The 27781-nt window shown below is 53.1% G+C and overlaps 1 protein-coding gene across 1 annotated transcript; it reads right to left on the reverse strand.

The window, feature by feature from the left end:
* Positions 1-103: 103 nt before the first annotated feature.
* PODXL2 (podocalyxin like 2) lies at positions 104-26071 on the reverse strand. The gene is made up of 8 exons (XM_062636705.1): positions 25929-26071; positions 16458-16751; positions 9809-10704; positions 8766-8840; positions 5860-6016; positions 5679-5740; positions 4295-4474; positions 104-3984 (listed from the first exon to the last, which is right to left on the reverse strand). Exons 1-8 carry the CDS (start codon positions 25981-25983, stop codon positions 3775-3777), a joined length of 1929 nt encoding a protein of 642 aa, XP_062492689.1. The 5' UTR covers positions 25984-26071; the 3' UTR covers positions 104-3774.
* Between the last annotated feature and the right edge of the window lie 1710 nt (positions 26072-27781).

Genomic DNA, 27781 nt, shown 5'->3' on the forward strand with positions numbered 1-27781 from the left:
AAAACAGCTTCCCACAGCCCATGGGTGAACCGAGGGACCTTGGCCAACATTGTGTTAACGGATAGGGCAGACATGAGCTCTTAAGCAAAGCACAGGGCTGGGGCAGTGTTCAGCCACCCAGGAGGTGTGTTTTATTGCAAAGAAAACAAAACCACGACCCTGTCGCTCCCAGGGCCGGACGCAAGTGTTTGTGAGTGTTCCCCGGCAGCAATCCCAAGCAGTGGGCAGGCCCTGCAGATGTCTGGGTCCAGCAGGAATGAGGGTGGTGAGAAGAAGGGCTGGGAGCCTGGTTGTTGGCCGGGATGAGCCCACGAGGCTCCCATGATGAGCACAGATGATGTGGATGTTGTCTCTGACTGTCTGAGTTGCCCCAGACCCTCTGTGAAGGAAAAGTGCTCCTGCGTGGCTGCGGAGACTGGCTGGAGCGGGTGAGCTGCTGCTGCTGGCAGTGGCTGCAGTGGGGTCCTGCTGCAATGCTCTACGGTCATACTGCAATAATCCACATGATAACATACCCGTTTCACCCTGAACCCTTTGTCTGGAGGGATCCTTACGGTGTTCTGCAGGATGCAAAGCCCCAGCACATGATGGACTCCACATTACAGGCGCTGTTCTAGACATGTGGGCAACAACATCCCATCTCCTTGCTCTGCATACGGGGATATCCTCACATAAACCATCACGCAGGAGCCTGGTGCAAGCCCCTCATCAATAAAGCAGGCAACAGGCCTGGGCAAACCACAGGAATCAAATACCGAAAGAGAAAGAAAAAGTCCTTTTTGTCCATCTTCTTTTCCGTCTCCACCTCCCAGCAGCCACCAGGTGTCAGTGCGATCTAACGTCTGGCCGATGGGACCACACGGTGATGTCCAAGAAGGAACACGGCTCTTCAGGGCTGGCTTTGCCGGGCACACCACTCCAAGTCCAGCTTTGACAGTTTTTGTTAAAAAGAAGTGTAACTACATGAAGGTGATAGAAAAGCTTCCCGTTACAAACGCTGAGACAAAGTTTCTCTTTAAATCCTCCCTGCGCAGAGCTGGAAACCCAAGCGCTGAACAACAAGAGGGAGCGGGCTCCACAGTGCTCCCCAGCCCGCAGGTCCTGGATGACCCGTCTCTGCAGGGCTGGGGGAGAGGGACAACAGTGCAATCGACTTAACAAGATCTGCCTAGTGCAAAAACACGGTACAGAGGAAGAAGGTAGGAAAAGTATCACCAGACTAAAGTGAAATGCTATTAACCAGGGATGTCCAGGGCTAAATGGAGATCATACAGCCGGGTGCACTCTGTCAGAGACAGCAGAAAGGTGTTTGCAGCCTCGTGACAGCCACCCTTGGACACTCTCAAGATCACCTGGATGCTCTGGACACAGAAGAGAGCTCCACAGTCTGCAAAACTTGAGGCCATAAGAAGCTGGAAGAGCAAATGAGGAGAATCTGGTAGTTTATGAATAAACCCACAAAGCCCCCTTGGTTTCTTTAAAGTTTGAGCACTTTACACCAGATCAGGAGGTGCTAAGCCCAGCACTGCTTTATCAGCACCTTGCTGTCTCTCTGATTAGTAAAGTGGAGAGAAAACAGGGCAGCAAAGCAGCTCCTGGTGATAATGGGCACCAAAGAAGTGTTTTGTGGGTGAACTGATTCACATCTATCAGTGGCATTATTATTTTAATAGCCACTGAGCATTAAAAACATCTTTAATGAGGATTATTTGACTTAGAAACACTGAGATGGTGACAGTGCCTAAGGGCCTCATTATGTTAAGTGCTATACAAACTCAAACCTTAACTCCATGCTTTAATGAACTCCTTGTACTGTAACAACAACTCGCATTTAATCCTGTGAGCCCCGAAGTGCCATCAACACAGCCACTGAACCTGGGCAGCTCCACTGCACAGATCCATCCTGCTCAGCAGGAGCCACCAGGGTGGTCAGAGAAGGGCCACTGGGTGGATGTCCATATCCATGGACTGTCCCCCTTTATCAGCTGATGGGGGGGAAAAGGAACTCCTCTGAGCATCGCTGCAACTAACAAGATCCAAAAGGAGCTGATGATCACCGTCTCCTACGTAACACAGGGAAAGGTGTGGAGGTGGGATAAAACCACTGGAAACTGGAATCTGGATAGGAAACCGGAATCTGGATAGGAAACCAAAGGCTATTGTCACTTTTCATGAATCCCTAAGAGACTGATAGCAAAGTGGTCCTCCATCGAGGTGATCTGTGATTCAGTCTGCATGCAAAGCGCTATGCAGAATGAACCAGCAGACTGTGTACCTTGACTTGAGGCACCCACACCAGGGGTGAACATGCTAAAAAGATCTGTACATACAGGGATAGATTTACAGGCTCGGCATCAGGCTGCACATCTGGGGTCTTTCTGTACAAAGGCTCCCTTAAAGACCAAAGGCAAAGCTGCACCTTGCAGTAAGCAAGTACACACATCACCTAACAGAGGAATACTGCTGCATCTGACCAAAGCAAGCCCCTCAGTCCCTCAATGACAAGAGAAACGTTCTGGGATCTCGGGCTCCACTGTAGTTCTGAGTTTAGGCAGGGCTCAGAGAACAATTATGCATTCACGTGCCTTTTATTACACATCTTCAGGGAGGAGCTGGAGCCTCAAAGTTGCCTGAGGCATTCCTGAGCAATTGGTTCATTGGGGACCTCTTAGATCTCATCTCATCCGAACTGGCTTTTTGGCTTGCTTAAATGCAGTGGTTTGAAAGATGCTACCCCGATTTACACAGGTGGGACAATAAACACCCCCACCCACCCAGGGCAGGATGCTGAGGAGGAAACAAAAGGACCAGAAAATTAGCTGTGTCTGACTTCTTACTTCTCTCCCTTTGAAAAGCCCCAATATTCTGCATGTACCTCAAAAAGACCCACTGAAACCAAACTACCCTGGAAAACAGGGGTGGACTCTAAAACTGAGACACACAGGGATACTTTGCTGCTCATTTCACAGGCTATTGCATGAAAGAGGCATTTAAATGACCTTTCCCAGCAACTCTCTGACCTAAAGCAGATTTCCAGCTAAGATGCTGCTCCATGGCACTGAATTCTCTGCAATCAGTCAAAGCAAGGGTAAAGTGCTCAAACTCTGCACACTCAGCCTGCAGCTGGGGAGCTGGAACGGGGCTGTCTGTGGTGTGGGGGGGAAATGAGATAACAGAAGGATGTTTTCCCCAGTATCAAGAGCTCACCTCACCAGCAGCTGAGCGCTAGAGCACTACAAAACCTCTTTTCACCTGTGGAAGGCAACCTCTGACCAGGACCTCACTGAGTCTTGGCTCCCCTCCACCTGGAATGCAGAGGTTTTACTGCACCTGCAGGGACTGAGCGTGATCTCAAGGTCAGGATCTGGCTGCCAGAACTCCAGCTGCACTCCCAAAGGGAATTTACTCTCAGAGCTGGACTCTTGCTGGCAGATTCAGCCGCTCCACCTTGCTTCTCAAGCCCAGCCACTCTCAGCCACTACCAGAGAGCTACAGTAAGTGCATTTAAAGGCGATGAAAGCATTGGTGCTACTGATAGGAACACACACACAGAGACCTACAAACCCACCCCTCCCGCTTCCCTCTGGTCAGGGATCCTCCTGGCTCCAAGCCTCAGATGCAGGCTCAGGACTTCCACTGGGAAAACTTCCACAAAGACTTGACCTCTTCCAAGCCTTTAAGAAGTTCCTGAGAAGCCACCTGATCCCGTGGTCCATCAGTTAAGATAGGAGAGAGACAAGTGTATGTGAGCGGGTGGTTCCCTCCCTTCCTGTTCTAGAGATGCGTGTCTTCCTCAAACACATCCACGTCCTCGCTCGCCTGCTTGTTGATGAGCACATCCCAGCTCTCTGGCCCATTGATGGTGTTCCCACCGTTCACGCTTGGCTTCTTCTCCTGCATCTCCGACTGGCTGTCACTGGCCACGTCCAAGGTGGGGTTGTCATGGCAGCCGTTCTCCACGAAGCGCAGCTCCTCGCCGTGTGACTGTGAGGAACACAAATGGAGACAAAGGGGGACAGGTCTTAATGCTGCTGAGGAGCACAATCACAACAGGCTCTGAGGGCCACCAGGGACCCTGCAGGGTCAGTGCAAAAAGGAACATTTACCCCTAGCCCAGCCCTCGCAGTGGCAAAGAGCACAGCTTTGAATCTCTTGCACTTGAATGGGCTTCCTTGCTGCTCCAGCAGTGTATCCAGCTAAGTGGACAGGGGAAATCCACCTCCCTCAACTTCCCAATCCCCTCCATCCCAAGAGCTAAGAGTTTAGCCACCTTCTCTGCTCATCCAGTGCTCACCATGTTCTTCATCTTGGGCAGGCGTCGCTGCCAGCAGTTGTATATGAGCCCCAATACAATGATGATGGCACAGATGGAGCCGATGATCACCAGGACCACAAAGAGCTTCCCATAATCACTGCGTGTCTGGTTGGGGTGCGACTGGCAGCTCGTGGTGGTTGAGTAGTTCTGGATGCCGATCTGGAAGGAAGGAAGGAAGGAAGGAAGGGATACAGTAAATCCCATGGGATCCTGTTCAGACTTTCCAGGGTCCAAGTACAGGACCACCACTGCGAGCAGAAGAACTAAAAGCCAGCACTGGGGAGTCAGGATGTACACTGGCTTCCGTGACTAGAAGGCACATAACTAAATAGAACACCATCTTCTGAAAGCTGGCACATCAGCAGATGACAGTAGGCATCATCTTACCTTGACCACCTACACAAGGATCACACCTATGTGCAAGACAAGGAGGCCTGCATAGGGGCACAGTGGCAAATCACACCTTGCACCAACACAAATCCTTCCTGGACACTTCCAGCTGATGATACTTTGGTTACCCAGTTTCTACCAGGTTGGCTTTTTGCACCTTCTCTGGTGTAAGCCAAGCAATACACACCAAGCACTTCATTTACTTTGCCTAACTGCTCCAGTTTGATAGGTCAGGTGAAAACCTGGGAGCAGACAGCCAGCAAGGGGCTAAAACCAGCAAAATTACTCCAACAGGGTAACAAATCCAAGCAGAATAAAACCCTTGGTGCCTACATGTCCCTAAGAGCCAAAGTCGAGATCATGGGGCTAATTTGACCTCATCTCCATCCTCTTCCAAGCCGCCCAGCGTTAGAAGGGAATACATGAGGGCTAGAGGCAGCTGGCAGAGGAGCCTGGCATCCCTCACCTCTGCTCCTCTGCCTGCCCTTGTGTAGACTGTTGTCTAAAGGAGTGAAATGCAGACCCTGGCACTGCAGAAGAAAGTGTGTGAACATGTCTCATCTAGTGCAGGCACCTCTCCCACCTCTTTAGCAAAGCCTGAGAGCAGCCAGTGCATGTAAATCAGCTGTAGGGTGAGCAGGGCCCAATCTGGGGCTCTGCAGCACCCACATTGCCACTGGCAATAGCGTAGAAGGGATGAGACAAAGTATCCCAACAAAACGAATGTGTGAAAAGCAGCTTCACAGCCAAGCCAGAAAAGCAAGGAGGGAATAACCCATAGTTACTCTCTTAATGGGAGCAGACATTTGATGGCCTGGCAGCTACCAGAGAGTGGAGAAGAGAGTTTGCCAAGTGTCTGACTCATCTGTTTGCCTGCACTCGGTTAGGCTGAGATATGCTCCCAGCTTTCAAGTTGCTTATTTTAATTGTATAGCTAGTCTTAACAAATGGAGGCAGGCAGACAGGCTCTTACCTCTGCTAAGCTCCTCTTAACATCCCCCAGTGCCATGAGAACATCTTTTGTAGGGATGACACCTGTGAAGAAGGAGAGGAAGAGATCAGCGCTGCTCAGCTCAGTGCAGCTCAGATGCACCCATCAGTCTGAAATCCCCAGCAGGATGGAGGTCTTGCAGGCTCCTTCTTGCAGCACTTACCCTGCTCCCCTGCCAGTGTCATCAGCAAGTGCTTGTCGTTCTCGTTGGGTTTGCTCAGAGAGATGAGCCAGCGGTCCTGCAGTCCATCCGCTTGCCTGGAGAAGGCATCCTCCACCAGCGCCAGCAGCTGGGGACCCTTCTCCAGCCGAAACTCCTCCTGCCGCAGGAAAGGCACCTTGGTGACCACATGGTGGGGATGGGGCAGAAGCAGCACCACAGGGCTGGCACAACTGTATGGTCAAAAGCAATGCTAAACCTGGTCCAGCGCTTCCTTGCTCATCCCACGCTGGACCCACACACATCTCCTGATGCATCAGCCCTTCTCCTCAGCTCCTGTGGTCTCCATACACCCTACAGAGTGCCAAGCCCAGGTCCCCTGGCTCACTGGGGTGCTGAGGTGCTGTTATGGTAAGAAGGATGCAGCGGGTGCCGCTCAGCCCCACAACATGCTCGAGCCACCCCTTGACTGCTCCTTTGCTGCTTTCCCACTCCTGGGTTTCTATTCCTGTCTCTGGTTGCCGTGGCAACATGAGGGCCACGCAGCTGATTAATAAAATGGAGAGCTCCTGTTGCCATGGCGATCCGAAGCGCTCAGGGCAGGCACAGGCCTGTGCCCAAAATGGCCTAATTGGAAGAGACACCAGTGACTGGGGCCTGAATCACAGTGCCCTCACCTCACCGGGTTGTGGTTTGGGCATGGGAAGCAAGAGGATGCAGCACCGGGCTGCCAGGTCCTGGCTCTGCTCTGGGTGATGCAGAGGAGGGGGAGCAGCTCAGCCCAAGAGCCCAAGGACAGAAGTGAGACGTGATGGGCAAAGCTGAGGTTGCAGAGCACTGATAAATTGTCCATGGTGGAGGAACGGGAGCTCAAAGGACACTGAATGCACATAAGCCAATGTGGAGGTCACCTCCCAGTGCGCAGCCAGGCACCACTGCTGGGTCAGATCCTGCAGTCCTCACCTGGGCAAAATGCCCAGGGATATGGAATGGGAGATGTGCCCAGAGAGAGACTGAAGTGACTCCCTTGCCCAGAGCCCATTAGGAAGATAAATGGGCTGCCAGCTTAACCCAGTGATACAGACATCATCCCTGCAGGAGGCAAGAGCCTGGCACTATGAAGAGTGTTAAAGCCCAAGGTGCAACTCTCTGGAAGGGGCTAAGCATCGTCCCGGTCCCTCTGCTTTTCAGTGGGACTCGGTATTGCACCAGATCATCATCAAAACATAGGAAACATGAAACAGAGAAATGTTCCTCTGATGGCTCAGAGGAATAGTGACTACCTATTCCTGTATGATCCATGGCATCAGAACAGGAAATGTGAGGAATCCCCTTTCACACTAATTTGAACTATAGCACCCGCAATGTAGGTTCTCCCTTTGCAACCCTGGAAATCCAACCACCACAGGGCTCAGGTATGGAAACCAGGAAACAGAAAGTACAAGCAGAGGATCGGTGAGTTGCCCAAACTGAGCAAGTTACCATGGGTAGGAAACAAACTGCATCAACACCATTGGAAAGGAGAAGAGCTTGGTTCCAACTTCATGAACGTGGTAATGGGATGCAGGGAACAAAGTGATGTTCATGTTAAATATGTGTGTTAACATGTGTCCCTTTGAATAAAGGGGAGGACAGCACAAATCTTTGGCAGAGAAATCTGTTTTGAAACGTGAAATCAAGTAGAAAACCAGTTCAGCCCTGCCTATCCCTGGCACTGTCTTCTTTTAGCAAGGATTCAATAGTGAAGGCATCATTTGGCTGAGACATCTGCACATCTGCTTGCCAGTTCTGCCCCTCCACTGGTTTAACCAACACAAGGGCAAGGGACCATGGGAAGCAAGGTACCACACATGACAAAATGAACTTGCATTAATTAACCACAGAGGCAGAAGAAAGAGCAATGGGGACTGGGACATAGAGGAAATGGGGCAGCAGGACTCTGGTTTTCAATCCGAGTTGCAATTGTGAACTGTAGCAGAGATATTTAGAACTCTTCAAACTGGTTTGCTTAAGTCAAGAAGAGATTGACTTTTCATCTCCCCTCAAAGCAGTCAGCATCCTGCAGGGTGTACAGGAACTGCCCTGCAGGAACCAAAGCAAAGGAGCTGCAGAAAGCAGGAGCACAGACACACGAGGCCATAGTTCCCCAGTGAAACATTCCAGTCTCAGGCTGTCAGGCTCATAATCATTGCCTAGAATTATGAAGGGCACCTTGACCCCAAGCCCCTCACAACAGGTTTTTGAGTGCCTGATAAAAGGCCCAGCAGAGGTGAACGAGCCCCTTTAAAAGGGACCCACAAGGGGCTCTGAGCTCATGAATTAACCGTGGCTTTATGGGGATGGATGGACAAGCAGTGGATCAGCAGAGCGTGGCTGGTGAACAGACCCAGATAACACACAGATAACAGGGTGGGGAGAAGAGGCACTTAAGGAAGATTTAGTGAAAGCTACTTGACACCAAACCATTCACAGTGCAAATGGGGAGTCCCCATTCCTCTGAGCCATCAGAAGACATTAGTATATCTTGGAAGGAGGGTAAGGAAGAGGAAGAGAGGAGGGAAGAAGAATCGCACTTCAGTCCCGTCGGCAAGAGGTGCAATGTTAAAAGACCTCATGACGATCCAGGTACTGATGGCAGAGACTAGCAGCCACAAGGGAGTCAAAACTCCAGTATGAGACTGACATGTGCTAGACTGAGCAAAATCATCACTCTCCACCCACCCTTTTCCCTTCTGGAGAACAGCAACATTTCTGTCCTCCTCCCCTTCTCTCCACAGCCTCTACAGGGAAGCTGAGATTTCGTGATTTAGAATGTTTTGTAGTGAAAGTAGACAGCAAGAGCTGCGCCTGCCTCCACGTCCCCAAGCCCTATTCCCCCTCTGCCATCGAATGTCTTTGGGCTGACTTACACAGTCGATGTTATCTGACATGTTCAGGATGATGTAGTTCTTTCCCGCAAGGTTGCTCCAGTCTTTGCAGATCACCTGGAGAGACAAGACAAAGAGCTGGGTTTGGGTAGAGAATGCAGCTCTCCTGCTGAAACAAGGGACAGGGCCAAGGGGCTGTGATGTACCCCCTAGAAGCACTTCTCAAAGGGTGTAACTCTGTACTGAGGAGGAATCACCATTTCAGTGCTAGCACACAGGGCAAGACAAGGTTACTATGCCAGCTTGCCACAGCCCACTTTCCTTCCACCTCTAGACTGGAGGAGGACTCACTCAGTAGAAAGCTGTCCAGCCTGCAGCCTGATTCCATATGTGATCAGCACTGAACACAAAAGCTTCTCTAGTCCTTAAACTGAGGAGAGAGGGCAGCACTCTGCAAGCAGGACAGGATGCACAGAAGGACTAAGTCACCTGCTCATGCTACTTGGGTACTGAGGGGCAGAAAGCAGTATTAAAAGCATTCCCTGGTACTTTCTCAGAGCCAGCTCCTGCTGCGTGTCCATCCTCAACCAGCTGCCAGGTTGCTGTATCCAGGCACTGCAGCTCACCTCACACCTCCTCTCCCCCAGGCTCTCCTAGCCCAGCATCCTCACAGATTGCTGTACCCTGCTCTGCAGCTGGTCCCTGCAGGCAGCACCAGCAAAAATAGCACTCCCTTCTCACTCCCTTTCCAGAAATCCTTAGGGCCATTTTTGTCCTGACACTTCCAATAATGCAGGCTGAGGAAACAAGGAGCTTTCACTGCTGTGCATGCCCCAGAGGGCAGGTGTTTATTAGAAGCAGGATTCTGTGCAGCAGTTTGCTTGGGAGGAGCAGGAGGATGGATACCCAAAACTGTGGAAAATTCACCCCAAAACCCAGTTTTGGTGGGGTGAACAGAAGCAGCTACATCCACCAGCCAGACTTAGGGATGTGGGTATGGTTTAAGGGGTTAAACACCCCCCAAAAAGGGACACTCCCAACTATCCTCACTAAACCTCGCACCCACTCCCTGCTCCTAGTGTTACCTGTGCTGAGTCCCAGGGCAGCTCTGTGGGCAGCATGGCCATGCGGGAGTCCCCAGCCTGTGGTGCCAAGCTCCTCTCTGCTGCTGCAGTCTCAGTGGCTGGCTCAGTGTCATTCCAAATGGGATCCAGCACAGCCTCATCAGCCCTGTCCCATGGAGATGCAGATGAAGTGTGGTGCTGCTCACTCCCAGGTAAAGTCTGGGTGTGCGGGGAGCTGCCTGCAGGAGAGGGTGTCCCCACAAGTGTTTCCACTGTCTGCTCCGTTTCAGTTAGCACCGTGGGCTCCAGCAGCTCCCACCCCACTGTGTACTCTGAGACCTCCTCTCTCGATGAAAGCTCTTCCCCGTCATCCTCCACTGTGGCCTCTGCAAGCTCTGCTCCTGTGGTAGTCACAGTCAGCTCCGAGTCTGCTCCTCCAACAGCCCACGTGTCCCCAGCTGTCACCTCAAAGGACTCTTCTGAATCACTGGGAGACCCTGCAGCAACAGTAGGTGAAAACACAGAGGACACAGGCAGAAGACCTGGTCCCATGCTGCTGCCCAGGTCTAAGCCTGCGGAAACAGAATCCTCCTCTTGCTCTCCTGGGGCTGCCTCAGTCACAATTCCTGGCCTGGCAGAGACTGTGGAAAAGAGAATGGAGAAGGAGTCCTCTTGGCCCATGGGTTCAGCAGATGTAACCTCTGGCCCAGAGGTCTGGAAGCTCTCCACTCCTCCTCTGGGGTGCTCTATGGGGAGCAGCCCCTCTTCCTCCTCCAGGGTGCTGGAGAAAGGCGTACGCGAGTCGGGATCAACAAGCTCTGCCGATGGCTGCACAGTGGCTGGTGCCCAGCTGTCCTTCACCCGTGTCCTGTTCCCTTTCTGCCCGGCCTTCTGAGATGCAGCAGGGAAGTTGTAATCTAAAATGAGACCCAAAGGACTTCATGTCACATCCCAAGTAACCATGAACCCAGAAAGGCAGAGAGCTGGCCCCATTGTATGTGTCCAGCCACAGATGGGGTTCAATGGCAGTGACCCTCTAAGAGCAGGTAGCTTGCCACAAAAAAGAACAATCCCATCTGACAAGTGCAGCACAACGTCCTGCACATCCCAGTGAACCCACTCTCCCTAGGGATAACCCACCTGTTCATTCTCTCCACTCCTTTTTGTCCTCAGGCATTTTCAGAGACAATAATAAATAACAGCTTTGATATGTGGCATGTGTAAGGTGAGGTTTTGAGTGTCAGAAGTCAGGCTGGGACCCAGAGACTCATTGCAGGTGGGATTCAGAAAGCTATGGGGTGGTAGCAGGAGTCAGCCACTAGCTAAAGGGGAAACACTAAGGAAGAGAAACAAAAGCACAGCAAACCCAATCCTCCTCCCTGGCCCCAGAACCTGCATCACCCTGGGCATCTTTGAAACGCCACAAACCCCTCCCAGCCACACACAAGAGAGCATCCATGCCATGATGCTCAGAGGGGGACAGCTCGGAACCTGTCCCAGCATCTCCAGTCTAGCAGGGACGGCCCAGATGAGCACAGTGGGCAGCTTCAGTCACCCCATCCCCTTGGGAGGCTGGCTCACCCATCTGAAATTCCACACCTCCACCTCACCTCTCTGCCGTCACAGCCTTAGCTCACCCCTCAGTGCTTCCCACCAGCAGCGATATTGCTCATATTGCAGCATCCAAGTGGCTTTGCCTCCCCCAGTCCCCCTCCCCAGCTTTTCCCTTCCAACCTCTCTTACAAAGACCCTCAGGCTCTTCTCTAAAGGAAGCATCTTGCACAGCCCTCCACGTCCTGCCCTTTGCATCTCTCGCAGGCCCAGGGCTGGGTCACACAAATGCATTCCCTTTGTCTGAGGAGATGATTTGCCCTGGGAGAGGTGAACACGAGCTCCAAACCTCTGCAGGGGCAGGCCATGTCCTGCTTCCCCCAGAATCAATACAGAACTTCCCCGATATCAGATGGGCCGAGCCTTGGCTCTGCACCAGAGCAGATTCCCAGCCAGCTGTTAATTCAGTCCATTTCTGCTGCTCCTCCATTCAGAAAACCTGCTCTCAGCTGCTGCCCTGCAAGGTTCCCTCTATTTGCACTACTGGCAACTGGGACAGCGCAGAAAAAGGGTGATCCTCCCTGGTTTTAGTCCACACAACCTGACCATAAGGTCTTGATTGGATTAAACTGGAAGATCATGTTATCCAGTGATTGAATTACTGATAACCACAAGGCACTGTAATAAAGACATGAACACTCCTGGGCTCCCCCCCCCCCCAGCTCAATAGCACCATTCTTCCTGAAGCACATGCTAACCTGGGGAAGTGCGAGGTGCACTGTAACACAGCCAGCTCTGAGGCAGGCTCTGCTCACTGTTTTGCAGTATAGAGCAGGGAGGCTTACTACAAAGAGATGTATTCCACTGGATTTACTCTGCGGGGGGATTTCAAAGAGGCAAAATGCAATTACTGGTGCTGGAATTGAGCCGGTCTGGGCTAACAGCCTCATCTTCCAGAACTAGGAGAAGGTAGTATCGGTGACTCCAAGACAGATCCACACACAAGAGGGATTATAGTTAAAAGAGAGACCCCATGGTAGCAAAGTGGTTAGGTCTTATCACGCTTGGAATTGGCTCCAGGTAGAGACCAGGCACCCAAACAGAGCCAGGTAGGGCTGGCTGCGACAGAATAAGACAGAGAAACCCTTTTTCACAGGTCAGCCTCTGCCAGCATCATCTTGGTTGAGGTGGCTCGCCCCAGGATTGATCACTTGAGGTGTGAGTGTGCACTAAACCAAGGCACAAACAAGAGGCATCCAGGAGCTGAGCTGGGGCAGGCGGCTGCTCAGCACTAAGCTCCTTATGCAGACAGCCTTTACCAGGTGCTTCATTTCATTAGTGCTCGGGCTGAAGATGCTATTAAGAACACCAGATTTGCTGTCAGTCTGGATAAAGAGGCAGCCGATTTCAGTAAGGGTGAGAGATGCTGGGATGGCTCTGGCCAGAAGCAAGTATTTCCTCACAGAAAGAAGGGAACCTCACTATATTAGTTAGGGATGGAAGAGATTTTATCCCTTTAGCTGGTCAGAAAACTTTGAATGCCATCCTTCTAACTTGTCTGACCTGCAACCCCTCAGCCATGCTCTGCTGGGAACCCCTTCTGCTAATTACTATGAATAATTAAAAGATTACAATTCCACCCCCCCAAATCACCACATGCCATCCCAGTGAATCACCAATCTGTGATACCAGATTTGATAGCTCCAGCACAGACAAGCCTTGGTCTTCAAGGACAGAGCCTTGGAGCTAGAGGAGCAGACCCTGGCTGTAACAAACTGAGCTCTGTGCCAGCCCAGCACATGACAAGATGTGATGCTGCACTCCAATCCTTGGAGATTCGGTTTTGGGGCAAGGGAGGAGAGGGACTGAGGGCCTTCATTCACAAGCCTTACATCAGCTTTTGGGAGCCCTCCTTTCCCAGCAGTTAGTGATTAGGATGCCCCAATCTAGAGCCTTCACTGGAAAGGGAACACATGGGGCACTGTGTTCTGAGCCACAGGCAAACACAGACAGGGGCAAAACAAGGAGCTCCCCAGGATGGATAAGCCACCATATAATTCTTCCACTAACAATCAGGGCCCTGCAGCCCTCATGGCACCCACCTTCTAGCCCTAAATCTAGAAGAGATGTTGCATCTGTTGCTCAGGAAATCCAGTGTGACAGAAGTGAACACGGGGATTGGAAGCCTCCAGGCAAAACAAGATGGGGAAGGTGGCAAGAAGGGAGATGCGAGTTCCTGCAGGTCCTCTCTGTCTATCAATCTGTGGCTCAGGCCAGTTTGATACCACAGCTGAATCAAAGCAGCCAAACCCAAACAACAGGCTGGGAAGCTCCTGAAGGCAGTGGGATGCAGAAGCAGCAGCTTCACAGCTCCACTGACTTGCCTCTTGGCTGCAGTATGAATCACATGCTGCTTCTTTCCATAAGGATATGCATCCCCATTCCCACCAGAGCTAATCCATCTCTCCCAGATGCAGCCCCACTGGGTAGCAGCTGTGCACGGGTGAGCACACATGCACTTCTGTGCACTCCCAGACAGAGTGAGATCAATCTCAGGCTCCTTCCCAGGCTGGTGTCACTGGTGTCAATCCAGAATGACTGCTCCATAGCATAAACCAGCAGAAGCAGGTTATTCAGAGGGAGCAGAGCCCCAGGCTGAGCTGTGCCCTGCCACTGGGGTTTGTTGTCTCCAACAGCTGGCCCCCGGTGCCACACGAGCTCCTGAAGTATTATTAAAGGATATTTGAGTGCACTTAAAGCCCCAGAGCAGCAGCTGCAGATTGCTATTAGCTGTTACCTCCTGCAGCCCCAGAGTCACACAAAGGCAGAGGGGTCCCCTCACGGACTGCAGAAGGACGTTACAGCAGTAAAATACAAGAAAGGTGACTCAAAGAAAGAGGGGAGACTGAGATGAGCTCTTAGGCAGAAGCTCTTCCCTGTGAGGGTGCTGAGGTGCTGGCACAGGGTGCCCAGAGAAGCTGTGGCTGCCCCATCCCTGGCAGTGTTCAAGGCCAGGTTGGACACAGGGGCTTGGAGCAAGCTGCTCTAGTGGAAGGGGTCCCTGCCCGTGGCAGGGGTTGGAACTGGATGAGCTTTAAGGTCCCTTCCAACACAAACCGTTCCACGATTCTATGAAATCTCAGGAGATCTGGCCTAACGCCACCAATTCCAGGCACCAAACACAGAAAGGAGCCAGCACAGGTCTCTTTTCACAGCAGGGAATTTTCTCTCCAGTACTATCACAATCCTGCTTTGTGCCTTAATTGATACAGGGGCTCAAATCTGTGCCTGGGACAGAGCTACCAACTCTACCAGACTACACTGCTGTCCAGAGAAATTCCACGACAGGAAAACTTACACCATGAGCTTTTCTTTCTTAAACAGCAGCTGCCTGAAACTGTTTAATGGATTTATACATTGAAAATAACCCAACAGATGTCATCACACAGCTCCACCAGGCATCGCATGGAAACTGCCATGCACGCAGCACGTTGTGTGCACCTCTCGTGCAGGAGAAGGCTGTCCAATTGAGGGATGCTATTGCAATATCCTTCATTGTAAAATGACACACAGCAGGTTTCTAATTAAATTTTAAGGAGAAATGTGCTCCCAGCTCTTGAATAATTCAAACTGTTCTATTAAGCATGGCTCTGAAACATCACCGAGACACGAGCTCCAGCCACAGCAATGGCCAGGGGTAAAGGCAGTGCTGGGAAGCCCAGCAGCGGTGAGCTGGGCACTGCATAGGGTATGTGCAGAGGACAGCTGAAAGAGTACATCTGCTCATGGAGGAAAGCACTGCAGGCGAGGACGGAAGCAGAGGGGAGCGTGTTGTGCATGCAGATGGGAGGAGGCACGTGCAAGAGGCGAGGTTGGTTCGGGCTCCTCTCAATGCACAAGCACACGCTGGCCTCCAAGTCACGTCCAGGCCTGAGCACACGCAGGTGCCCGCTGGCACGCAAATAACAGTGCTGCTGAGCACGCTGCCAATGCACCAGAGGGGCTAAACCACAGCACGGCCCAAAGATGCCCTGGTAGGAGCATTGCAGCATCCACCCCAGCACCAGCACAGCTCCCCATGGCCAAGACCGTAAGTGCCCCGAGGCCACATGAGCCACAGGGCAGCAAGAGCACAGCCAGATGAGTTCAGCAGCAGCACTGGTGAGCAAAGGGCTTTGGGATGGCCCCTGCCCTACACAACATGTCTCGTGTCCCAGCTGGCAGCCAGAGGCACAGCCCTCAGCGAGGTCTTCATTAAGGTCACAGAAACAGGAGCAATGATAAACAAGGCTTGTGCTTTCTGACTGTAGACCTCAGTCGGACCCTCTGCAGGGAGGCAGCGATGCCAGGTAAGGGAGGAGTGATAAGGCTGAAGCCTGGCCCCTGGGTAGCACTTAATACGTGCCCCACATGACACTTAAGAGCAGGAGCACTGTGAAATAATCTCCTAAGATACTGGAAACCCTGCAATGCTCCTCCTCCTCTTTCCTCCCATCCCTCCCCCTGAGAGCAATGAGGGGCTTGGGGGGCTCAAGGGTCTCAAGAAACAGCCCACATTGGCAAGCAAGCGCAGATGCTAACACAGCTCATTTTGGCCATGAGTCCCCTCAGGAAGAAAACAGGACAGGGGAGGCAATAGGATAAGGGACAAACCTGCTGTCTGCTCTAAGGTCAAATCCCCACCGAAATCATGGAGTGAGGACAGCAGAGTTTAACCAAGGGAAGCCAGCTCTGACTCAAACCCCAAGATGGCCTTGATCTTGAGACCTTTAGGCTGCGCTTAACTGACAGCAATAGAAAGAAGGGAGTGAGAAGAGAACATAAAAGGGGGAAGGAGAGAAAGAAGGGCACGAGGCAATGGGAAGCTAGGTGGAGGCAGTACTTCTCCCAGCCCATAGGAGCTCAGGAATAAAGGCTCAGCTGTAACTTGGTTTCTAAAGCCTATGCTTGCTCAGGGTTCACTGGGGACACATCAGGCACTGAGGTGAGAAAATAGAGCTGACGTTTAATCTCAGGCCCTCTTAGCGAGAGTTGTGTCAAAGCAGCATGGATCCCTGCATCCTTCCGCCTCCTCGAACCCCACAGCACGGGGAGGAGGAATGGGTTCAAAACAACCTACCTGTTGTGGGTCCTAAATCCAGGCTGGAGTCATTGAGCTCACCACCATCTTCCCAGAAGTACTGCGGGGGCTGTAGGATCTTGGACTCCTCATTCTCCTCACTGGCAAAGCCCGATCCTGGGGCAGCGTGCAGAGAGACAGGGGTAAGATCAGGCTCCACAGGCTCCGGGCTGGCTCGTTCATGGGAATTCATGGCTTCCAGGTGGGGCAGCACGGCAAACTCCAGCAGGGACGTCGACGTGAGGCCATCAGCGGTTGTCTCCTCCGAGGAGGCAAGGCAGAGGTGCAAGGTCCCTGTACAATGAGTAAACCCATATCAGAAACAGGAGTGATACCCACCGTGCTTGTCTTCTGCTCCTGCCAAGCCAAGCTGCTGTGCCCAGCCTGCAGGTACCCTGCCCTGCAGATGGGCTGAGCCCTGAGCCGATGAGGAAAACTGGGGTATTTTGGGAAACATCCACAACCATGAAGAGTGTTCACATCCAAGAGGAGCTGGTGCCAGAAGCCACCCAGCCCGGGGCCCCTCTCTTTAGTGGTACAAAGAAGGTTCACCCTCTCTAAGGCTTTCTGCCTCTTTGGAAGCACCATGGGGTTGTTCAACACCATCCTGGAGAAGAGGTGGAATGTCTGCTCCTTAAACCAGGAAATCCTGGCACTGTGAAGTCAATGACAGTTTCCTACTTGACTGCCACCCAGGCATGACTTCACCCTGGTGCTCCTGACCCGCAGCTGTATTATATGCAGGGGGACTGATGTAAAACAGAATTACATCACCAATATCAATCATGCTTCAAACCAGCAGGCTGGAAATCTATTAAAGTCATTGAGTTCAACTGCATTTTGCATTCACAGTTTTTGCTACCATAAGGAAGGGCTGTCACAGGTAAGGAGTCAGATGCCAGCAGCAACCAGCGACCGAACACTGAGCAGGCAGGCAGGCTGCATTTCACACTCCTCCTGCACCAATTACAGCCTTGTTATCTCCATTTGATCTATTAGAAGGTTTGACTGACACCTCCCGAGTCCTAGATGAGACTTTAACTGTGATTTGTGTCAAGGTACATTCACATGCATATTGAACTTCAATCAAAAAGCAAGAGAACAGCACCTGGAACTTGGCTTTCTTCAACCCATAAATACCATGACAAATACAGAGACAGAAGGGAAAAAATGAGATTACCAAAACACGCTTTCCATTTAAAACAGTTCTGTTAAGCAAGCAAAGTATCTCATGTGGGTGAACTGAACCAATTGCTTCCCAGCCCTCTGTTCTTCAGCACATGAAAGCTCAAAGATCTCATCCTCTCTCAGCTGATTTTTATTCATAGATCAGAAGGAAAGGACAAGTTTTCCTGCTTCCTCAGCTCATCCTGTGCTTCCCAGCTCTTAATGAACTAGTCACTGAACTGAACTAATTGAACAAGCTGAAATGAAGGCTAATTTGGTATTTTTCTTTGAGAACTCATTTGCTAGACAAGAGAAACGCAGCAGATCTAATCCAGCTGTTCTTCAGTACAAAGTACAGTGCCTCGTATACAACTCCAGGAGAGGCAGGAACAGGCACCAGTGAGCAGGAAAACTGAGACAACAAACAGTAGGGCACTGGCTATATGAAAACATGAGAGGCTTGTGCTGAAGGGAGGCCATTAGTGGAATTCCTCAAGGTCTCTCCTTGGAGCTGCTGGTCTTTAATACTTCCCTAAGTGTCCTTGGAACAACAACTGAGAACATCACAATGAAATCAGCCAAGGACACAAAGCAAGGAGACTCCTCCCTGCACAGGAGGACCATAGGACGAGCTAACGATGATCCCAAGGATGGCAGTAACACAAATAGTCTGAAAAGAAATAGAAGTCACCACCTCAAAAGCAGCACCAAACATCCCAAAAACATCCATTAGAAATGCCTTAAGAGGAGAAATTCCCCCATGAGGAACATCACTGCGGCATCACTGGAATGCAGGTGTGGAACTGCTTGCACAGTCCCCAAGTATTAGAAATAGATTTGCCAAAGCACTGCTGAGACATCACTTGGACGCTGCATGCAGATCTGGAGCCACGTGGCCTGAAGTGATTTAAGCAGAGCTGAACTGCCTCCAGGCAAGGGCACAGGCCAGGCGACCTCCTGGGGTTCCCCCCATCACTGCATCCCACAGCTCCACATCCCAGAAGGATCAATCCAGATGAGGGCAAGTGCCAAGATGAGCTATAGGGCAGCAGCAGAGGGGCTGGCCCTGGTGCGTTCATCAACAACACTGGCTTGTAGCCCAAAAAGCTTGGGAGTTGCTACTCACTTGATTCCCAAACCTGTCCTGGGAATGCTGGCAGCTGGAAATGCATTTCTCAAGGTTTCTTTTCTGCCTGCTCTGACCCTCTCCACCTTTCTCCACTCTTCTCTCAACTGAGCACAATCCAATATTGGTTACTCTTTCCCATACACTCCTGGGTCAGGCTTCAGCACATCTCCAGCTCATTTATTTTGTTCTATTGATCCAAGGCCAGCACAGCCACAGACAGGGAACGGCAACAGAGGCAGAGTACCGAAGGGGAAGGAAGGTTCTGCAGCATCATGGAGCCAACCAAAGCACCCAGGGATGGAACAGCTCCCTGTGAGCTGTGCACACACGGAGAAAACCACAGCTCAAAATGAGAGGTCAAAATGAGTTTCTTGTGCACAAGCACAGCATGGACAGGGCAGTCCCCACACCGATCCAGTGGTGCTCACCCAGCTCCAACGTGATGGTGCCTACACTGCCACAGCAGACCTCTTCTGGCGTGTGAACCTGGGCACCCAGAGCTCATTCCATCCATGTGGGAAGCTCAGATCCTGGGAGTCTGTTTACCCTCCTTTAACTCTCAAGTGTTTACCCAGTTAAACCCCCTAAGCTGCATTATCTTGTTTACTAGGATGCTCTCCTCAGCCCAAGATAAAGCTACACCACCTCATCCCTAAGAATGAGTCATTAATAGACACAGACTGAGCAAGCTAGGTTTCTCCTAGGGTGGATCTGGAGTAAGACAATGCTTTGGGACCTGACCCACAGGCACAGGATGCTGAGAATGGCCTGGAGAAACCCTCTGTGCCAGCAGCATCAGCCTGAATGCCATAAGGCTAACAGCACCAGTGTACAAATCAGAACCTCCCTGGACAGCATCCTGACACCACGTTTTGCACCAGCAGCAAGAACTCAAAGGCTTGAGGTGCCAAACAGCACACCCAAGGTTTGCCACCGTCCCCCTCTCTTCCAAGCATCTCATAAAGGAGCTCAACGCAGCTGTCAACGGGCAAAGAAAGAATGAAAGCAGGAGCTGAGCTGAGCGGGAGGCAGGGAGCACAGCTGAGAGGGGAAATGTAATGCCCAAGACATGGGTGGCTGGCCCTTTTCCTCCTCGGGTGAGGACCGGGGATTAGTCCCCTTCTACCAGCAATCAGTCTCCCAGTTTTGTATTCCAAAAGGCAGATCAAGCCATAGGAATAAAGCAGCACTAGAATAAAGCCCTGCAAGTGTAGATGGGAGGGAGCAGGGAACGGAGCCAGGGCTTGCCAGCTGCTTCAATGGGGCGTTTGTCTTTCATTTCTATTTTTGCGGCACCTCTGCGTAACCTGGAGGAGATGAGGCTCCGCATGCTAAAGAGGGAGCCAGCCTTGGGGCTGAGCACGGGAGGAAAAGCCTCCCCAGAGCACACACAGCAGGGGGAGAAAGGAGGGAAAGTGGGAGAGGCAGGTGGAGGGAACAAAGGCGGAGAGGGAGCATCCAAACCAGCTCCGGCGTTGGCTGCTAGCCCTCCAGCTGCGCGCACCCACAAAGACGACACGTGGAGCCAACGCTGACCTTGCAGAAGATGCTTCCCTGCTGTAAGGAGCAGAACGAGGTGATTTCCACAGGGAATAACAGCGCAATGTTACCTTCCCAAGGCCACTGGACAAGAGCCAGCCAGGAGCGCGCAGATGAACCGGGTTTGCTAGTGCTGACCCCACGGGCCCCTCAGGACACAGCTCCAAGGCGAAGTGCAGATGCTCACCCTGTCCAGCTCAGTGCAGTTCAGTGCAGTGGTCCCAGATGAGGCAGATGGGGGAGTTTTGCTCAGCAGCATGAAAAGGATGCAGTAGAATTTGAGGGAAGCACATCTGCCAGTGCTCCCCAAGTGCTGCGAACAAGAGCAGCTCCACACTTCCAAACAACGCTAAAAGAACCCCAAGTATGTTCTCCATTAACCAAGAACCACATTATCCCTTTGCCACAAGGCAAGTCACTTCTCCACGGGCTGGGACAGCTGGTGGAAAGCTCCCAACTGGCCCAGGACTGAACAGGACTAGAAATGAAAGAGGAAATAATTTGTTTCTGTATCCAGCTGAAATGAGAGCAGGGACCTGGGGAGACGAGATGGGATCTGGCTGCCACTGTGTCAAACTGCCTTGAAAATTTGCTTGCTTAATTACCAACAAGCAAACCTCAGTTTTCTCTCCAAGGAAAGTCACAAACATCCCTCAAGGTGTCATCACACCGGCTTGACCTACCAGGGGCTGGTGTGCCCTTTGGTCTGCCCAGCTGAAGGATGGTTTTCCCTCTCCTTCCTGGGTGCTGTGGCTACACCACGGTGCCTGTGAAGGGAAGAGCACTCACCTGGAGCACACACTCTGACTCATCCATCTCTCACTAGCAGAGCCTGTACAACAGCACTTAGGTGCAGCCACACTCTGGGTACCAGGGAGGGGGGACAGAGCAGCTCGGTGCTGCCAACTCGGCAGCCACAACAACGTCCATCTGGCCCCGCTACCGCTGACCTCCCTTTCCAGCTGACCCCAAACCCAGAGTTACCCAACAACACTATTTCCTGGGACAGCTGGGTCAGGAATGGGTCATTTACTGATAATCAGTTAGGACAGAAAGACAATGACCAGATGAGGGAAGCATCTGCCAGGGATATTCCATCCCTGGAGGAACCAGGGAGCAGGGCCCAGGGCAGAGCAGAGAGAGGCCTCAGGGCAGAACACTTCATGGAATACAGCAATCCCAGAACATAACAAAATAGAGCAATTTTAATAACAAAAAGCATCCCAACTGCAGGCAGCTGAAGGACTTCCAAGCTGGTTTCCCCACACTCACCTGGAATCTCTGCAGCCCAGACCTCAATAGCTGGCACAGGGAAGCACATGGGATGTCCATGTATCAGACCAAGCCCATGTGGTGCTAATTCAGAGTTGCAGACCATACCTGTGCTGGGATGCTCCACCTAGGAACCACATCCAGCTCCCACACAGCCCTTGATGAGTTTCCCTCTAAGCAATGGGGAAAGCACTTGTGTCTGTGTGGAGCACATACACTTAGCAACCTGCACCAACAAGAGGGACAAGGCACAGCTGGATAAGCCTTTGCAATGGGACAACTCTTTAGAGCGAGACCCTAGAGCACACAGTAGCTGTGCCAGCATCTTTAAGCTCTTACAGATCTTTACAGCTGGAACAGAGAGCTCAAACACCAGGCTACAGGTTCTGCATGCACTGAATGGGCACTACCTTGCACAGCACCACCAGCATTTGCTCCCTTGGCATTTCAGCAGAGGACGTCTATAGCCTGCGGACCCAGGTACATCCATAGGAAATGGCATTTCACTGCAAAAGCAGATAGATGCAGACGTGCCCTTTATCAGCACATGTGCACCAGGAGCCTGACCTCCAGAGGTGCCCAGGGCTGGGAAGAGTCAGGTTCTCCTGTCACTAGGATCAGTATCATCAGGACTGCTCGGAGCTCACCCATCTCCACAGATGAGACTCCACACAAGCAGGTCACAGCACCTCAGCCAAGCCGTTCTTGCCCCTTCTGGGAGTCACAGCCCTGCTGCTTTCAGGCTCCAGACTCTTTGCCTTCTCTCCTTCCCCACATCATCTCAGCCTTCACACCTCCCTCCTGTGCTGCTGCAGCGCCTGCTCCGCTCCTCTCGCTATCAGTGGCAGTTCCAGCTCAGGCGGGGGAAGATGCAGCAGCCTCTGGGGAGACAGCACCGGGGAGACAGCTGCACACAGACAGCACAGTGATCCTGCCTTCCTCAGTCACCGTCCAGAAGCCTCCAAACAGCCCCCAGGGTTAACAGACCACAGGATGAAAGCCACTGATCTAGGAGAGAAACCACAGCCCACAGGTTCCTTTGCCCTCTTGCAAGCCCAAAGCATTCCACAACATCTCTGTGACAAAGCCTGTGCTTCCTCTTCTCACTCTGTCCCAACCTGGACCACACACCCCACAGCACCCAGTCTGACCTCCAGCACACCAGATAAAGGTTGGTGGCTGCTTCATCTTCCAAGCCTCCCTGCCCAGGCAGAGCAAGTACCACTGCAGATGCTGGAAGGACTTCCATTAAGACACAGTCACCCATCAAAACAGAACAGAAGCCTTTTACATCCCAAAAGGCCATTAAAACTCACTGAGCACAAAATGGTTACACTCTGCTCCAGCCCCTGCAGCAGTGGTGATGACCACCCTGTCACACACTGGCATACCATGCTGCAGGCTCACCCCAAGTCTCCAAATCATCTCAATGCACCCTAGGCAAAAAGCTCATGCAAAGGTCTGATAGTCCCCGGGCACACATATGGGTCCTGTCGACCTCCACAACACACCAGGCAGGATAGGGAGAGCTGAGGGTGGTTGCAGGGTCATGCAGAGGGAGGGATGCAGAGCTGGTTCCCAACAGTAGAATGTTATCCCCAGAACAAGACTGTACATCCAAAGCCTAGTAACCAGGGGTGGAAGCAAGCCCTGGCAGAGCACATCTTCCCTGCCAGCATCCCTGGCCTTCTGAAGAACCCAGCACATGTGCTTGCTCTGCCTCTGCGCGGGCTGTGCTCGTGTGGATGACAAACAGCCTCTCTGTGCTGCTGGGATTACGTGTCTCAGCAGCCAGCACGGATGGGAAGCGGATTCACCCACTGCAACCACGATGCCCCTTCCCCACAGCCCCCATCCCTGCAGCAGGGGGATGCAGATGCTCCACTGCTGCTCATCCAGGTATCCACAAAATGCCGGAGCTGCTTCCCACGCTGAGGCAGGGGAAGAAACTTTTGTGTGCAGCTCATCGCCGGCAGCTTCCCCTTGAGGGCTTAATGTAGTTATTTCTACCCCTGATGCCTATAATTAAATGAACATTTCCTTATGGCACTGAAGAGGCCAAGGAAAAACTGACTACAGGGAATTTACATCCATCCTGATTTATACTCCCTCATCACAGGCTCATTCACACAACACTAACAAGGACCTAAGCAGGCAGAAGAGGAAAAAAAGCCTTCAATAGCCCACATGCAGACAAGCACCTGGGGAGACAGCAAGAGGGAAGAGACCAAATCCCTCTGTTCTCCCTCTCTTTTCAACCACATCATTTTCCTACGTGCAAAAGCAAAGAGGCTCAGATACCCAGGAGCCTGGAGAGATGCTCTGCCAGCAGACCTGTGCTACCCAGCAGCCTGATGGGTCCTGATCCCGCTTCAGCCCATCCCACTCCCGATCCTGGGAAGCACCCAGGAATCACACTCAGACCCTCCAGCTCACTCTCAGGTTTTAACTATTCCCATCCTTCAGCACTGGAGCACACTGAATTATTCCAGGCTGGATCAGATCCTAAACCGCTGAGCAGAGCTACTAACATAACAGGGCTTGATGTATACATTCCCAGCAGGCTGCATCTCCGCTTCTGACCTCCTGCACAGGCAGGGATCCAGGTGTCCAGGGATGTGTGGCCAACTGAGTCCAGCCCCCAGAGCTGCCACAAGCCCCAGCATCCCCTGTTCAGCAGGAACTGAGCTGTCCCTCACCTCCACCCCTACAGCTCTCTGTGCCAGGAGAGCAGACAGAGTCACAGGGGAAGCCAAGGACCCAAATCCTCCACATCATCACCAGCTGGGCAGCAGCACTAGAAAGTTTCCAGCAGCCTCAGCAGAACAGGAAAGACACCCTCCCACCAGCACAGCACCGTCAGCCATGGTCCTTTTAAAGCCACCACGAAGTCCATCTCCCTCCTCCACAGAGCAAACGCAGCTTTCAAGTGATGGGGAGAGAGCCAGCCCTTTCGGGTGGGGATACAGCAGCTCCCCCATGCACCTTACCCTGAAGGTGGGGACACGCAACCCCAGCTGAAGGTGGGGACATGGGTCTCTTGCTGAGATGTGGCTAAAGGACCTTTGCCAGTCGTGCCCGAGGTTTTCCCTAATGTGGACAACCTCCCTGGAGGAAGCCACAAAACTGGCTGCCTGCTTGGCTCTGGAAAAGCTCCTTGCTTCTGTGCCATGGAGCACTGGCACAAACCCCAACAGGTTTTCTGATCCATTTTGCTCTTTAAGCCCACTATTGTTCGCAATCCTAAAAAGGCTTTATCCCTTCTCTTTAGGGAGCCCCAGTCAACAGCTCAAGGCACCGTGCACACAGCTCACAGACAGAGCAGCTCCGAGGATGACACATTCCTCTGTGAAGGTTTTTGGGGAGATAGGGGTAATAAGAGATGTGCCGGGGGCTGGATGTCACCGTATCACAGCTCGGTCGTGCTGGAAGCCAGAGGCTGGTTGGGAAAGCAGCCCTCCCCTCACTGCCAGGATGACTCAAGACAAAGACTCCCCCACTCTTTAAATGTCCCCGTTCTCAACTCCTGTTCCACGCTAAGCACAATCCTGGACAAAAAGGATAGGGAGGAAAAAAGCAGCCTCAGCCTCACGGGTCTTTGAGGGGATCCCTTTGTTGGACAATTTCCCCAGACTATTTATAAATAGAAGCAGAGCCTTCACAACCATTCCAAGTACAATTATGCCCGCACTTCCTTGCTTTTCCCTGGCACCCCACCTCGTCTCCCAATTACACGAGGAGGCTCTTGGGGAAACGCGGAGCAATTTGCGGTTCCCCCTTTCCTTTGTGCCAGTTTCGCGGTTGTTCGCAAAATCACCACGACGCCAGACGGAGGCATCAGTGCAAGGGAAGGCGGGTTCGGGGCAGCCCTGGCCAGGGTGATGCCCCTCCTCACCCCGCGGGGACCAGCGCTCTGTGCCCCATCCCCGAAGCAGGAGCCCCGCGGGGTGAAGCCCACCCGCACCCGTCTATACCGGGAGCCTGGGGCTCGGCTGTCACCCCCCGGGGGTCCCGGGGCTGTCACCAGCCATTCCGAAGGGTCCGATGCTCCGTTAGGGTCAGCGTCTGGTACCCACGGAGAGCTCCGGGGTGGGAGATGGGGACCCCGCACGGATCCCGGTACCCGGGGATCACCGGCGGGGTGGGGGGGGATACGATGGGGACCCGCCTCCCGCGGGGTTCCCGGGGAGCAGACACATGGCGGGCCGCGGCTGCCCAGGGATGGGGTCGAGAGAGGGAGACCTGGCCCCCGCGGGTATCCCGGTGCCCAGGGAAGGGACCGACACCCGCTGCCGGCGCCCGGCCCGCCCCAACCCGCAGGGATGGCGGCCACCCCGACCCCAACCCTAGCAGCCCCCACTCACCGGCGGCCAGAAGCAGAAGCAGCAGCAACGCCGGGGCCCGGTACGACGGCTGCATGGCGGCGGCCGCTGCCCTGCCGCGCCGCCTCTTCACGGGGAGCGGGGCCGCCCCGCCGCCCGCCGGGCTCTGCCCCTCGCCGCCGCGCCCGCCCGCCGCCCGGCCCCGCACCGCATCCCGGCGCCGCCTCCTCCCGCCGCCGGTGCCCGCCGCGCCGGGGGCGGGGAAGCAGCGGGGTTGAGGGGGAAGATCTGCGCCTCGCTGCGGCCCAGCCCCGACCCCGACCCCGGTCCCTGTCCCGGTGCCCCCCCCCTCCCGCCGGCACGGGCGTCCCGCGGCGCCCACAACGAGTGCCGGCGGCGCGGCTGCGTGCGCGGCCGGGGGTGATCAGCCCCCGCGGCGGGAACCGGCCACCGCCGAACTCCCCCCCGCCCTCAGCGCCCCCCTCCGCCGGCTGAGGCGGGGGCCGGAGCCGAGCGCCCCGGGGAGGCAGGGCCCGGTGAGGCGGGACAGGGGGGCTCCGGTAGGGAGGGAGCACAGACCCTCAGCACCCATGTTCTGGCCGCCCCTCGGCCCAGAGTGCTGCTGGGTACCCCCCAGCCACTGCCTCGCCTCATGAGAGGCCCAGCATCGATGCTGGAAGGTAATGAGAGACAGAGCCTTGGGTGCCATGGTTTAGTGTGAGGTGTCCCTGCCCATGGCAGGGGGTTGGAACTGGGTGATCTTAAGGTCCTTTCCAACCCAAACCATTCTATGATTCTGTAACCTGGAGAAGCTTCTCCCACAGGACAGCTCCATTTCCCACCCCTGGAAGTCACCCAGTCCACCCACCCTGCTCCAACCTACAGCCAGCTGCCCAGGGCCATGGCTCCCAAGTATCTCCAGTGTTGCAGATGCAACCTCTCTGGGTAACCTGTGCCAGTGTTCAGTCATCCTCATCCTAAAACAGCATCCAGAGGCAACCTCCGGTGTTCCAGTTTGTGCCCATGGCCTCCAGTCCTGTCACTGGGCACCCCTTCAAAGAGCCTGGCTCCATCACCTTTGCACCCTCCAGGTCCCTGCCAAGCTGCTTTCCAGCTGGGTGCCCCCATCAGATGCTGGGCCTGAGAGTGTTCTTCCCCAAATACAGCACCTTAAGCGCGTCATTGAACCCCATGAGGCTCCTGCCAAGGTCCCTCTGGGTGACAGCCCCTCCAGTTCCTCAGCCATTCCTCACTGTTGGGTGTCATCAGCATTAACAAAGGGGTTAACCAGGCCTGGACCCACTATTGACCCCTGGGGTACACCTCTAGTCATTGGCCTCCAACCAGACTTGGTGCCACTGTTCTCTAGGCCCAACCAATTCCCATTCTTTATGGCATATATGGGTAGATAAGCATATTTGGCATGCTTAAATATGGCATACTTGGGCAGATAAGGCTGCAGTACAGGCTCTGTGAATGTGGGGAGCGGTCTCTGGGGTTGCAGTGATTGTTTGGGGAAGAAATCCCCCCCTCATTTTACCCTCCTATAGCAATCATTAAGTTAAGGACATAGGGATGTGTGTTTAGTCTCACCACTTAAATGTTCTTGTTTGGGCTGATTTAGAACCTGAGAGGCTCCTCTGGCTGTTGCTTTTCCAGCTCTTCACCTATTTCTCAGGCCTTATTGACAGGAGGAAGGCCCATATTGACTTGAGAGAAGACATCTGGTCCTCTTGTTGCAGCCTTCCTTATCTTGAGAGTCTGTAGCCTTGTCCGTGACCATGGTTTTATACACAATGAAACACTTGTGTAATTCAGTACCATTGTCACTCCAGCAGGTATCAAGTATGTCCATCCTTGACAGAGGAAGAAGTCCTTAGAGGGAGCAGGAGCTT

This window comes from Pezoporus occidentalis, unplaced genomic scaffold (assembly GCF_034315485.1).
Source record: "Pezoporus occidentalis ecotype Australia unplaced genomic scaffold, CSIRO_AGI_Poc_V1 ctg114, whole genome shotgun sequence".
NCBI lineage: Eukaryota > Metazoa > Chordata > Aves > Psittaciformes > Psittacidae > Pezoporus > Pezoporus occidentalis.